Source organism: Alligator sinensis, unplaced genomic scaffold (genome assembly GCF_000455745.1).
Source record: "Alligator sinensis unplaced genomic scaffold, ASM45574v1 scaffold235_1, whole genome shotgun sequence".
NCBI lineage: Eukaryota > Metazoa > Chordata > Crocodylia > Alligatoridae > Alligator > Alligator sinensis.
In genome coordinates this window covers 210635-225205 of record NW_005842042.1, presented here as the reverse complement: position 1 = coordinate 225205, position 14571 = coordinate 210635, and the positions used below count along the sequence as shown (strand labels likewise).

The 14571-nt window shown below is 45.7% G+C and overlaps 1 protein-coding gene across 7 annotated transcripts in view; it reads left to right on the top strand.

Annotated features, from left to right (window-relative positions):
- Window positions 1–14571, top strand: part of RGS3 (regulator of G protein signaling 3) — a 181006-nt gene that overhangs the window by 68235 nt on the left and 98200 nt on the right. For all 7 annotated transcript variants that reach the window (XM_006022634.2, XM_025203071.1, XM_025203073.1 and 4 more), the window contains 2 exons: window positions 6615–6805; window positions 9127–9210. In XM_006022634.2, coding sequence (XP_006022696.1) covers window positions 6615–6805; window positions 9127–9210 — 275 coding nt within the window. The remainder of the gene's footprint in view (window positions 1–6614; window positions 6806–9126; window positions 9211–14571) is intronic.

Sequence of the window (14571 nt, the reverse complement as noted above, 5' to 3'; positions counted from 1 at the left end):
GATATCACTTTTGTAAAAGCTGGGTACATCACCCTGGGGTTTGTTTAACAACCTAGGAAGGTTTTTAGGCATTAAACTGGCTGAATAGAACTGTCCCCCATGCAGTAGTACTTGGCGTTCCCAGTTCTATTCCTATAACCTTAAAACCAGACTGTCTGAGGTAGAGAAAGTGGGTTATAGCCTCATGTCTTCATCTGGCTTGAGCACAGCTGGAAGATATACTACTCTGATCCTTTGAGTTTGTGCACTCCCCTTGGGTAGAATAGAATAGCAGTAGTCATATCCCATCCAGGGACTGCTGTGGTTCAGTGGTAGAAACCTTGTCTGCTATATGGGAGATCTGGGTTTGATTTCCAGATGTGCATATAAGTACAGCCATTGAGGTGCCAAATGTTTGGACTTGGTCTAGCCTTTGACTTCTGTCTAAAGGGGCGATGGAAGGTCTGGGCAGCCTCTACTCCTCCATAGTCCTGCCTAGGCAGACATGTTGAAGGTCCTGTTGACCTCTCACACCTACACCATAATGCAGAAGGATTGACTGTTGCCTACCACTATTTTAAAATAGTGTGGTAACTAAACATGGGGCATGACTGCTAGTGAAAATGCTGAATGAAAAGCAAAATGCCTTAACTATACAACTTACATTTAAAGATACTTAACATTCTGCAGCTAAAGCAACTAATATAAAGGAGCAGCATCACTTAATGCCAGATTACGGCATGCCACTTAAAGATCAGCGAACCCCTAGGCTGCATCTATCAGATAGTGTAATAGAAGATGCTTCCAGCTCTGCAGGCAGTGTGAAGGCCAACATGGGATATTCCAGAGGTACTTCTGGCTGGCACATCCTAAAGAAAAACTTGTAGCTCTAAGCAGATTCAGCTGGAGTGTTGGGAAGGTTCCATAATTATAGGATCTTGGGCAATTCAAGTACAGCACAGTCCTGCAGGGATTAGGAAGATTTCACCTAGTTATGGAGCAGGAACAGCCAGAAATGAGAACAGGCAGACTGAGGGGATTTAGACTGAATGGGCCAGACCCTCAACATCCCCTAAGGCCTTTTGGGGCTACTGGAATGATTTTAGTGTAAAACTGCTTTATAGCAGCAACTGTGAATTCTCATAGTCTAGCAGCACACAGAGGTGGTATAGGATAGGTATGGCTATCTCTGTTCAATCCTACTCTCGGCAACTTCCAAGGCCAAAGGAACAGTAAGGAAGAGAAACCCATGAAATCCCCTTTCCCTGGTGCATGGGACAGGCTGGTATATCTGAATATTTACCCCAGGGACTCTTGGGAGAAACCTGTTAATATAGACCACGTCAGCCAGAATGGCGTAATTCAGGCCCAGCTCTGTGTTTGGGTGTGTTTGGATTCTGGGCTCCTGTACATGATTTTTTCCTATTTAATGAAGAAAATAACCTCACCCACTGCTGCCATCCTACTCCCCCATGCATCCAGGAGAAAGAGCTGTAAATCAAGTACATGAAAAAGGAAGAATTATTTGTGTTCTCACTGTGCTTTGGAAACCCAGCCAGTGAGCCAGAGCCCCTGTGTGCTAGGCCTTGTGCAGACACAGAACAAAAATGCAGTCCCTGCCCCAAGGACTTACAGTCTAAGTGTGCAAGACAAGGCAGGAGAGAGGGCAAAGGCAAACAGTTAGAGCTTACTGGTTACCCTGATGGGCAATGGTTTCAGTATGCCAGGAGCCAGATTTTATTCCACCTATTAGATCAGCCACTCTCAACCAGGATTCCGCAGCACCCTGGGGTGCCTTGAGATCCTTTCAAGGGTGTTGCAGTTTGCCACGCAATATTATCACTGTTGGGCATGCAAATGTGATTCACAAGATAAACCCAGAGATTTTCTATAGAAATTCATAGTGTTAAAACATTGTGACCTGTTGTTTGTTGTCTTTCTGAGGTCTTGGCAACTGAAGAATTGCTCTATTATGGGGGTATTCAAACTTTTATAAAAAGTTCTGACTCAGAGTTTCAGGTCCTGTACCCCCTTATATTTTTTTCTTATTTTTAAGGGGGGGCGGGGAATAGATTGAGGCTGCTGTGATGCAGGAGGGAGTGAGGCTGGGGCAGGCGTTACACAGCCTGGGCGGGGTGGTGTGCGGGACGGAGCTATGAATGACTTATCTGGGGGGGCGCGGGGAAGGGGGGTGGCTTCTGCTGCTGCGTGTACCTCAGGAGGGCATGGGAGGCATGTGCCCCTGAATCTGTGTGGGGCAGGCAGGGCTGCTCCAGTGGTGGGAGAGGGAGTGGGGCTTGGGCAGGGGCTGCCCTGCTGGGGCAGGGCGTGGGACTGAGCCATATGGAGAGGGGAGGACGCCGCTACATCCCTCACCCCACAGGAAGGCATGGGGGGCATGTGCCCCTGGATCTTCATGGGGTGGACTGAGGCCTGTGGCCGGGGTGGCACCAGGCTCTTCCCAGTAGGGGCTGGGCTAGGCTGTGCTTGGGGTGGGTGGTGGTGGTGCTGGGAGGGAACAGCCCGGTGCAGCCTCGCCCCACGTGCAGATCCAGGGGCCTGCGCCCCCCATGCCCGCCCAGGGTGCGCATAAAACCGGCGCTGGGAGTGGGGGCCAAGTGGGAGGAGAGCTCAGATGCGGCAGCTGCCATCCCTGCTGGCTATTGGCTGAGGGCAGCGGCCCAGTGGCCAGTCAGAAGAGTGAGCTGGGGTGGGTGGTGGGGAGGTGCTGAGATGTGCCATGTGGGGCCAGTGGTGCCCACTGTGCCCCTCTCCCTTCCCTGGGTAAGAGGCAAATGCGCCGGGGTAGATGCCACTGCTGTGCCCTGGGGCACGCCCTGTCCCCACCTGCGTGTACCCCTGAAGACCTTTCTAAGTATCCCTGGGGGTACACATACCCCGGTTGACAACCCCTGCTATATTGTTTTTACATAGTCAAAAAGAAGAGTGAAAACTAAGTGCTGTCATTTTCTGAGGTGTGCCTTGAGCCTAACAAAGAGCGTTTTGAGTCCAAAAATGTTGAGAACCAGTGTATTAGATGCATAAGTGAACTTTGGCATCTCAGTGGGATTCCATTCCAGCCTAACTCAGTCACTGGGAAACTGTTAATGCAAAAGATGGGTGGGTCCTCTTCCCCTTTGCTGCTTTGTTGACCTAGACTTAAGGGTACGATGATAGTGTGTTAAAAAAGTAGAGGCATTAAAAGATTTTCAGGATGTGAACAGGTTGGAATAGAACCACACTTAGGCACCCGAGTCCACTTAGATGTCTAATAGGCTGAAAAGAATCTGACTTCAGGTGCCAGACCAATTTTTGGAGGTCTTATGGCAAAGGAGAGCAATGTTATGAGTTACAGCTCATATTGTAGAGGAAGAGACAGGCAAATACAAGCTTCTAGTTCCTGTTAATCTCTCTGAGCTGAATAGCAAATATCATCCACGTCTTTGCTCAGTGCATATCTGCGGTTGTGGGAGTAGGAATTGTTTTAATCTATTTACAAGGTTCTGATCTAAATTATGCCACTGCTGAGAAGATGAGTAACTGATACACAAGCACAGTGGGTATAGACCATTTTCAGATACACAGGGAGCACCCGTTTGATATGCTTTACTGCTCAGTAGACTAATCTACCGTGCAGTAAAGTACCATCATCTACATGTACACAGCATTTACTGCACAGTAATTTAGTCTACTGCATGGTTGGCTACTACCTGTAGATACAGGTAGTAGATTAACCATGTAGTAGCTACTACACAGTAGTACATGTGTAGACAGCTGGCTAGGAGCAAATTCCTGCAGGTTAGTCCAGGCAGCAGGTGGTGGGGAAACTGTCTGCTCCTGGGCACAGAGCTGGAAAACAGCTGCTGGGGGAGGAGAAAATTTCTCAGCCCCACCCACCAGAGCCCAGGCGTGAGCTTGGTGTCCCCTGCCAATCTGGGGCTGGCACCTGGAGGAGCCTGGAGTAGAGTAGGTCAGCAGTAGCTTGCACTGAACTGCTCCCATCAGGAGCAAATTTGTTCCTAATGGACGTTTGTGTAGATGTGCTCCCAGGGAAGGTTTACCATGTAGTATTTACTGCGTGTTATGCTTACAGTGCATTAATAGCATGTGTAGATGCATCCACAGACAACTATCAACTTCATTATGATTGAGAAGTAACCTCTTTGTGGGGTGTGGAGCATTTGCTTGAATCTGTTGGCTATGAAGTGGGAGTGGAGTAGGAGTAGTGTGTGTAGCATTTAGTTTAACCACAGATAAAAAACATTTCTGTCCTAACCAGAAATCAGCCTGGCACAATAACACCTTGATAATTTAGTGTCTAAAAATAATTCCCAGGTTGTGGGAGCTCTATGACACCCTGTGTGCTGTTTGATGGTCTGGAAATCCTGCAGTATTGCAGGCTCAAAACAGCCACTAGCAGACGCCAGTCTCAAACTTCATAGCCCATATGTAGAGCAATGTAATTACTGTACTTGACCATTGAAGTAGGCAGCTGCAAAGAAGGCCTTTTGTGTAATCCTGGGTTTTTTCTGGATGAGGATAATGGTTTTCTGCAGTGAAAAGAGCCAGAATAGAAAACTAATGAGGCTGGGAAGATTTCTCAGGTCTGAAGGTGAAATGTAATACTTAAAAACCCAAACTGTGTGGCCAGATTCTGCTACTGTTATGCACCGTCAGTCATTGCTGACATATACAAACACCACATTGGAGCAGGTGTTGATGTGATCATTTAGAAAGACATGGATTAAATGCTTACATCTGAATGTAATTACTAACACCTCTTTCTGACACTCATCCTAACATTCTCTGAACTGAGCAGCTTATAGGAGCCATAATAAAAATAACGGTTTCTTGCCATAAAATAAAATCCCACATAATTATCCACTATATTTTACAATAGGTATGCTCCATTTCCAACTGTAATGTTTATAAGTCAAAATGTCCAAAATTTCTCTCCCTACAGGTTAGACATTGTTGCTTTTATCTCTGTGAAGAGGAAATCCCTTGCTTAGCAAGGAGAATCAGATGTTTCTTCCATTGCTGGAAGCACCCTAGATATTGGACAGTTTTGATCCAAGAGTAACTATTTGAAGTCACAATTTAAAAGCTATTTTGCAATTGTTAGTTCATATTTTTAATTCTTCCTCTCTGAGAAAATACTGAGAACATTTTACGTAGGTGTCTACACATGCAAATAATCTGGGTGTAATTTACTCTCGAGTAAACTCTCCCAAGCACATGTCTACATGTGCAGGGATGCAGGAGCAGATTTGCTGCTCCTAGCAGCAGACTATTCCCACTCCGTGTGGCCCTGCAATGGGGCCCTGCAGCAGCTAGGGGGAATTCGAGGCTCCACCTGGGTGCTAGCCCAGGGGCCAGGAGACAGACGGTTCCTGGCAGGGGCCAGGATATTGCTCCCTGCCCTTGGGAGCTGCCTGCTGCCGAGGCAGGCTTCACCTCTGGATCCTGGTAGCAGGGAGCTCCCAGCCCCTGCTCTGTGATCACTGGGCCCAGGCTGAGAGATAAGGATCACCTGGTCCTGGCCTCACCATTGCGGGGTGGGGGCTGGGAGCTCTCTGCTGCTGGGCCAGGGGGACATTGTCCCCACCCAGGCTCTGGTGGCAGAGCCCACCCCAGCAGCAGGCAGCTCCTGGGGGCAGGGAGCAATCTCCTGCCCCCTGCTGCCTGGCTGATTGGGAATATATTTGCTCCCGGTCAGATGTCTACACGTGCACTACTGCAGAGTAAGTAATCTGAAGTAATTTTGCCACTTGCATTTGCAGGTATCAAATTTACTTGCGATTAGAGCCACATACTGTGCAGTAAGTGCCTGCATGAGTAAATGTGGACTTACTGCATGGTAATGATCTCTACTGCACAGTAAAGCATCTCCTGTAGATGTGCCCATTATGTATAAAATACAAGATGCCATTCTGGACTATGGACTGACTTTTACTGGTATTTGTTTGGGAATCTGCCATCCATGAGTAATGTGACTGTCCCACATTAGTGCTGGCAAAAGGTTTATATAAAGCCCTTTATTGTACTCCTTTTGGGGGTGTGTGTGTGTGTGTGTGTGTGTGTGTGTGTGTGTGTGTGTGTGTGTGTAGAGCCTTGTCTTTAGCTGATGTGAATTTGTTTGTGACAGCTAAGGATATAGTACATAGAAATATCCCTTGGTTAATCTTTGACTAAGCTCCCACACCATTCAATCAGGTAATATTCTAGCTCAGTGCATTACAGTAGGTTAGAAAGAGGGAAAACTTTTTTGATTTATGAAATAACAGGCTGCTTATTGGATTGCCAGCATGAGGTGTCCCTCCTGTCTTCAGAAGTGTTTAGAGAAGCAATATATAGAGAATCATTGCTTCTGTAGTAAGCTCTAGAAATAGCTCATTTCCTTTTAGAGAAAATAAAATCTCTCCTGCTAATTTTTAAAAGTATTGATCTGACATGACAATAAGGTGACTGATTCTTTACAGCCCTCAATTCTGGTGTCTTCCATCTCTCCACCCCTTTGGGTTATTAATTCCTCCGTGCTTGGGATTTAAGAAATAATAACAACAGAGTAGAATGGGCCCTTGGAAATTCAGTTTTCTTTCTCTCTGATTCCTTTTGCTTTCTTATGGTCCTAGGAAATGCAAGTAAAGGCAAATCCCATACAGGATCTGGGCGGAAATCCAGGCTGATGAAGACAGTGCAGAATATGAAGAACCATGGGAACTACCAGAACTGCACCATTGTGAGGCCTCATATCCCACACTCCAGTTATGGCACCTATGTGACACTGGCTCCCAAAGTGCTAGTGTTCCCTGTCTTTGTGCAGGTAAGCTCGTCCTTCCTCTGCACATCTGGAAACTACCTGACCAGAGAGTGACAGAACTGACCACAGTGTCTTGCAACAGGGTTTGCTGCTATAAGTTTCAGTGGTTACTCTCAACACTGTCATTTAAGGGGGAGAAATTCCCCCTTAAGAAATGGATTCCTAATCATTTTCAGCTTCTTCCTATGTTCAGCATAGTATCTGATTCATTCTCTGCAGGGAACTGTGCCCTGCCCATGTAAATTCCAGTGAGACATTTCCACCTCTCATTTCTGTAATTTACACGATAAAAGGCTAATTTTCCACCTTTGGTCTTTGAGGGCACTTGTACATGTGCCTGATGCCTGCCCCAATGAGTGCTAATTAGATTATGCAGTGTCCTTGTGCTTCAAAATGGTGTAGGGGTGCTTTAACTAAAGCTTGTTTAGCGAGCTTTAGTTAAAGCACACCTGCCGCCATTTTGAAGTGTGGGATGCTGAATGCATGAGATGCAGGCACTTTAATTAGACTGGTTCCCCACCCCGGAGCACATGTAAAGATGCCCTGAATTCCTGAGCCAGTTGGTGGAGATCTGACCATTCATATTTGAGCTTAAACCACTTGGTTCTCATTCTGTAAGGTACAGAGCTACAATGCAGCTTCTGCCTATAGCTGCAGGGTCACCAAGACTAATTTAGTTTTGCCACTTGACAGCCCTCAAATCAAACCATATTAAGAGGGGCATCAGGGTATAAGGGGATTGTGGGATGAGAGAGGGGGACTCCACCTTCTCAATTCCAAAAAACAATTGTCTCATAATTTAGATATGATTTAGTGGGAATAGCTGGTTTGGAGACTCCTGCTCAGTTCTTAGTGTCTCCTGCTAGTATTCACATGGATATTGTATATGGCCAGATCCTCAAAATGGAAAAGGCCTGGATTTGACCCCAGTTTTGACATAATTCTGTATGTGCAGATAAGTCTCCTACACTGTTAAAAACATCTGTATCTGTCGGAGATTGTTCTACTTCCATATGCCTGGTTTTTCAGTCCAGCTGCACCAATGCATAACAATACGATTTTTTCAGATTTTTCAATTTTTTGTAATGTAGACAAAGCTTTAGAGAACATAGTGAAGGTGAATAGCTGTGTGGCATCTTGAGAAAGCTGACTATAGCCAGAATGATGAAAGAGAAGGTAATCAGATCCTCAGGTACTATATGAAGTCATCTTCTCCAGGTAGAGTTCAGAGCTATAGGCTTAATTCAGAATGACATTTTGAAAGTACTCTTCTTGTGGACTCATTGCAAAGGTTCTGGGGTGAAAAAAGTACTCTTCTTGTGGACTCATTGCAAAGGGGCTGGGGTGAACCCTGCCAGTAAGTTCCCTATCTGATTTTTAAAACCAGTTTCTTTCTATATCACTGTCTTGCCTGACGCAACCACTGATCCATTGTGCAGTGCGTGGTTTAGCTGAATTCATCGTGCTCCAGCAGTGGTTGCATTCATGACTTAAGAACACAGTTGGGATTATGTGGTTGTTTTACTGCCTTTCCAAAATAGTGATTCTTGGTTTGACTCTATAATGTTCCCATAATAATGTTTTGCTGACATTAGTGAGATTTGTATTTATTGAGTTCAGCTTTTTTGGCTTTGTTTTATAAAATTTAATTGTGTAAGCTCTCAAGTTGTATCCTAGTCGCATCCAATCGTATGCCCTTACAGATTCTCTTTTGGATGATGTCATCTGAGAACTGGTTTAGCACTTACTGTACAGTAATCAGGGCAATCAATGTTTGTTCAGTTCTTCAGTTAGTTTAGTATCAAACTGAATTGTCCCAAAGGTTTAGCTTTGTAGCCCAAGGTCCACTGCAGCCTGGAAGAAGAGAGGAGATGCCTCTCAGGGCCTTTTCATCTTGCTAATGAAATGAATCAATTACAAATGTGTAGCCACCCCTGTTCTTGTCTGAAGGTAGTTGACAGTTTGATGGGCTATTGTTGTGGTTGGGCTTCCTGCTCAATGAGCGGACATCACCGAGCCCACACTTTGCAGAATTAATGTACAAAGAAGCAGAAGCAGCTGATAGTCTTTTTATAGCTCCACATGACGTAGGTGTTAAGTGTAAGGCTTTTTTTTTTTTCCTTTTATCGCTTAGCTGGACTGCAGACTTTCCATCCTTGAGAGTTGTGCAGTTGTAAGGTACCTTCTGATTGTTTCACTTTTAGTGGTTTTCATACTAAGCTGAAGATGAAGTGTATTTGATGGGTGGAATTGAATTTTCATAGCAAGCCTTCTCCTTGTGAGTTAAAGTTTTGAATCCTTTTTTTTAACCTTTAAATCTTCAGCCTCTTGATCTTTGCAACCCAGCACGGACTCTTCTTTTGTCAGAGGAGTTGCTGCTTCATGAGGGCAGAAGCAAAACTATAAAGGTGAGATTTTATGTTGCTTTTAACATGGGTACTGAGCTTATGCTTTCTGAATATGTTCTCGCACCTTTTAACATGCTAGATTGAAAGTATAAGTGTTTGACTTTTAAATGCCTTTATTACAGTGAAATTCAGAAAACCTTGTAGCCAGTTTACCATGTGATAAACTAAATGCCACAGCTTGGCAATTGCTAGAACTCTTTTCTTTTCCTCATTGTCTCTGATGTCAACACAGATAAGGCTGTATAGGGCAAATCTAGTCACTTGCCTAAAAGCCAGGGTTTTTTTCCCTCTGCATATTTGTCAAGTCAGGATCAGGCTCACAGGACTGAGGGGGTGGGGGGGGTGAAAGGGAAGATTGCAAAATTGGGTTCCACAGAAGCCAGGCATAGCCTTTGCTAGAATTCTCTTTGTAGGTCTAAGACATGAGAGGGGAAATATGCCATCTCCTAAACCCCTTTCTCCTTTTGCCTGCTGCATTGTGTTTCCCTGCAGCATTATCAGAAGGGACATGTAAAGTCTTAGCAAACAGGTTAGGCCTGTTTATGTGTTTCAACAGAAGCCACAACATCCAAACCAAAAGAATACGGTGATTTTTGGCTGACGTTATTTGCCTTTGTTTGGATCCAAAGTTTAGGGGTTGCAAAAAAGAAGTATTTGAGACTAAAATTGTAATTCCTTTCAATCTCTGTTGAGGCACTGGAGCCTGGGAGCTGTCTCTGTCTATCATGAAAGTGTGGGGCTTTACTACATTTTGTCTTACATGACCTTCCTTGAAACCCATTGTGAGGCAGGATACCCTTTTTTTCCTGCCCATTTAACATAAGTATATAGTTCCTTGGACATCCCATGATTTGTTAGACCATACACAATACTGTTGTGTCCATGGAGCTAATGAAGACCTTTACACTTACTATTCAAGTACTTATTATATAATATATTTTTGTGTGACTGGTTGTAGAATCCCAAGACAGACCACCTCATTCCTTCCTGTTCAGTGGCATAAAACTGTGTAAGTGTGCTCACTCATATATATGTAGTTTTGTTTCATTAAGTGACTGATATTTCTTTGTGGTTTCCAGAATATATAACCCCTTTGTATGCCTGATTTGCTTCACTGGTCTCCCTATGAAAGTAAATGGAAAATGTGTCACTCGTTTGGGAAAGTTGTCGCTGATTTGCAAATAAAGTACTCTCTCATCTGCCCCCTGATACCCTTTACAACCCTGAGACTTCTAGACCTAAATATCCCCAAGGAACACTCAAATAAGTATAGATCTCTGTGAAATCAGATAGGCACAGAGTTGTGAGTGTAGTTTCTTCATGATGGGTTGGAAATATTGTGGCATTTCCCTCCATGGAGAAATGTTTAATTGAAGTCATGGTGCTCATTGTAGGCCACTTTCACTTGTTTAACTTCAGCTGTGCTTCAGAGGCTAGTAGAAGCAGTAAAATGTAAGATAGCAACTACAGTGACTTGTCAGGCTTGTGAGGGAGACAATGGACTGGGAATGGTAATACATAGTCACACGTAGATGGGCATATTGGGATTTTATTTGGAATAAATATGCTGTTCTGTCACTTACGTCAAGTGATGTTATTAGCCATTTTGGGAACACTGCTGCAGACATCAGAGATGTTTCAGAATGAGGGCATCAAAGTTTCATGATGTCCAGGCAATGGGTGCGGGACTGAAAGAGGACATCAAAGCTGGTGGTGTCTCCATGGTCAGGGACTGTAGCACTCTGACCGTGAGCATGACAGAGATGGATGGGAGGAGTGCTGGGTTTGATGCCATAATATCTATGTATATCTGGCCATGGGGGAAAGGGCAAGGGATATAACTAGGAACAATGGATAAATAAGAGTCTGAGGTGAGAGCGAGCAAGAAGACAGCAGCTGTTTTGGAAGACTGGGCTGACTCATTTGGCACAGCACACAGTGGCATCTAGAAGTGGTTCTGAACTTGCATTACAGAAAGAAAGGAGAATCTCAGTGAGTAGCATTTGGACATCACCTAGCCTTCTACAGTATGGCTTTCTCATGTGGCATTTGTGAGGACTGCTTTTCTAGAACTTTGCAGGGCAGGAAACAAATGTTCTGTGTTCTCTCTGGGAAGTTGGAAATCTTTCTTCCCAGTGGAACAGAGGCATCTGCTGTAGACCCTGGTATCTTATAAGACACTGAATCTGAAACCTTTGAAGTCAACATACCGTACAGTGGTATAGAATCATGGGGTTGGGTCCAAGCTCTGAACAGATGTACGACTTGGTGTTCCTAGACCATCCCAGACAGAAGCTTAATCAGCGTATTCTTGAAACCCTCCAAGTGCAGGGCATACCACAGTTTCCCTAGGCACCTTGTTCCATTGTCCTATGCTTCTTACAGCTACAAAGAGCTGAGTAGAGTGGTTCTTTTCACCCCTTGAGTCTCGCATAGAAAAACTCTGGTTATTGCAGCTGCAAATGGAATTTGCTTCCCCCCACCGGGGGGGGGAGCAAAGATCACAGTGCTGTCTTATGTTGGTTTGTGATTCAGTACTGTTACCTAGCTATCGATCCCTCATTCTGCATTTGTCCATTTGGTTTATCATAGAATTGTAGAAATTTAGGGTTGGAAAGGACCACAGGATGTCATCTAGTCCAACCTCCTGCTCAAAGTAGGACCATCCTGAACTAGATCATCCCAGTCAAAACTTTGTCTGGCTGGGTCTTAAAAACCTCCAAGGACAGAGATACTACCACCTCTCTGGGTAATCTGTTCCAGTGTTTTACTACCCTCCTAGTGAGAAAATTCTTCCTAATATCTAACCTAAATTTCCCTTGGTGCAACTTCAGATCATTGCTCCTTGTTCTGTCATCTGCAACCACTGAAAACAGTCCAGCTCCATCCTCTTTCAAAACTCCCTTCAGGTAGCTGAAGGCCAGGGGCGATGTGTAGGGGGGGCATGGGGTTGCATGTGCACCCCCTGAGAGCACCAGTGTACCCCCTGTCAGGCTGCACTCCCTGTTTAGCCAGTGGGTGGGGGGACCCCTGTGAGCGCCGGCCGGGGAGCAGGGCTGCCAGCAAAAGTGGCCGCACTGCTTCCGGAAGCGGCTGGGGGAGTTCCAGAAGCAGCGCGACCACTTTTCCTGTGAGTGAGATCAACTGTAGCCAGTGGGATTGGCCACCAGGGGACCCCCTCCCCCCCAGGTGCTGACTGGTGTTGGGGGGGACACATGCCCCACCTTGACTCAAGAGGCACCAGACACCCATGCTGAAGGCTGCTATTAAATCCCCTCTCGGGCTTCTCTTCTCTAGACTAAGTAAGCCCAGTTCCCTCATCCTCTCCTCATACGTCATGTGCCCCAGTCCTCTAACCATTTTTGTTGCTCTCCACTGGACTCTCCAATTTGTCCACATCCTTTCTGTAGTGGTGTCATCTGCAAACTTGCTGAAGGTACACTCTCTACCATCTTTCAGGTCATTGATGAAGACATTGAACAAAACTGGCCCCAGGACCAGCCCAACTAGATATTGAGCCATTGATTATTACTTTCTGTGTCTGATACTTCAGCCAATTTTCTATCCACCTTACAGTCCATTCATCCAGCATGCACTTCCTTAGCTTGCCGGCAAGAATGTTGTGGGAGACTGTATCCATAACCTTGCTAAAATCAAGGTATATCACATCCATTGGTCTCCCCATGTCCACAGAACCAGTCATTTTGTTATAGAAGGCAGTCACGTTGGTCAGGCATGATTTGCCTTTGGTGAATCTATGCTGACTGTTCCTAATCACCTTTTTCTCCTCCAAATACTTAGAAATTGATTCCTTGAGAATCTGGTCTGAATTTTCCAAGGACTGAGGTGAGGCAGAGTGATCTGTAGTTCCCTGGATCCTCCTTTTTCTCTTTCTTAAATATGGGCACTATGTTTGCCCTTTTCCAATCATCTTGGACCTCTCCTGATCACCATGAGTTTTCAAAGATGAAGGCTGGTGGATCTGCAGTCTCATCAGCCAACTCCCTCAGCATCCTCAGGTGAATCCCATCTAGCCCCATGGACTTGTATATGTCCAGCTTTTCTAAATAGCCCCTAATCTGTTCTTTTGTCACTGTCAGCTGTTCACTTCCTTCCCAAACTGTGCTGCCGAGCGCAGTAGTCTGGGAGCTGACCTTGCCTGTGAAGACTGAGGTGAAAAAGGCATTGCCGTTTGGCCACAGTCAGAGTTAAACTCTCTACTATAGTTAAGGATCCTTCTCCCCCCATCTGGCTTGATTTCAGTGCAGCTGTATTATTCTCCATGTTCTGTCATATCTTTTCATTTCTTGTGCACTCTCTTTCCATTCTTCTGTGAAGTCTTCCATTCTCTTTTCCCATCCATCTGTCTTTCTTCACAGGCCTATTCCAGCTGGAGGTACCACTCCTTTGCTGCTGCAGATTAGCTGTGGTTGGCTGGATTTCGCTCTACTTCTGAGTCATTCAGGACGGGGAAGCCATGGTGCATCTGCTGCAGACTAAAATCTTGCATCATAAATTAAATAAAAACAAACCCTTTTGCCTTTCTACCTTGACTCTCATCACCACTTTGCTTGGACGTAACTTAGCACCTCCAAACTGTGAGCTTGGGGATCTTCCTTTACACCATGCTTAATCTCTTCCACCTCCTGAGGGAGTGACTGTTTCTATCTCTGGAGACCCGCCAGAACCTGCCCATTGGTGTACTCATTCAGGCTTTAATCACATCCTGTCTAGACTTTACTGCAATTCCCACTTTTATATTCTTCCAAAATCCCTTCAGCCAGCCTTCCGTGCCAGAGGGTCCTGTTGCGCAGAGGGTCTCTGTCTTTGTCTGGACCATCTGTAGTGTACATCAGGCTTGTTCAACTTCTAAGTGGCCAAGGGCCATGTACCCCATGGGCTGCACCAGTGGGGGCCTGGCTTGCAGTGGGGGCCACCTCTGTTGCACCACGTGTCCTTCTGCTGCCCCTCCCCTCCCCACTTCACTGTGTGCCCGGGTGCTTCCCCTCACCCTAAGCTTCCCTGCTGCTTTGCACCTCTCGGGCACCCCCCTGCTTCAAGCCCCTACAGCACTGCAGGCTGTGCCAGGTTATACCACCCTGCCCCCTAGTATGGGAAGGGAGAAACCAGAGAGAGACTGGAGAAGCTGCTTTTGTTGCTGAACCCTCCATTTAACTCCTTGTGGGCTGCAGGTAGCTTGTGGGCCTCCCATTGGACAGCTGTGGTGTACGTAAAGGCATCTAAATGTGAAGTAAGCCACTGCACAGGAAATCTTATGCTGTGCATCTCTGACTTGGTTAATCTTTGAGGTGCAAATCTTCCCTGCCTTCAGCTACTCAACTGTCATGGGAAATACTCTTT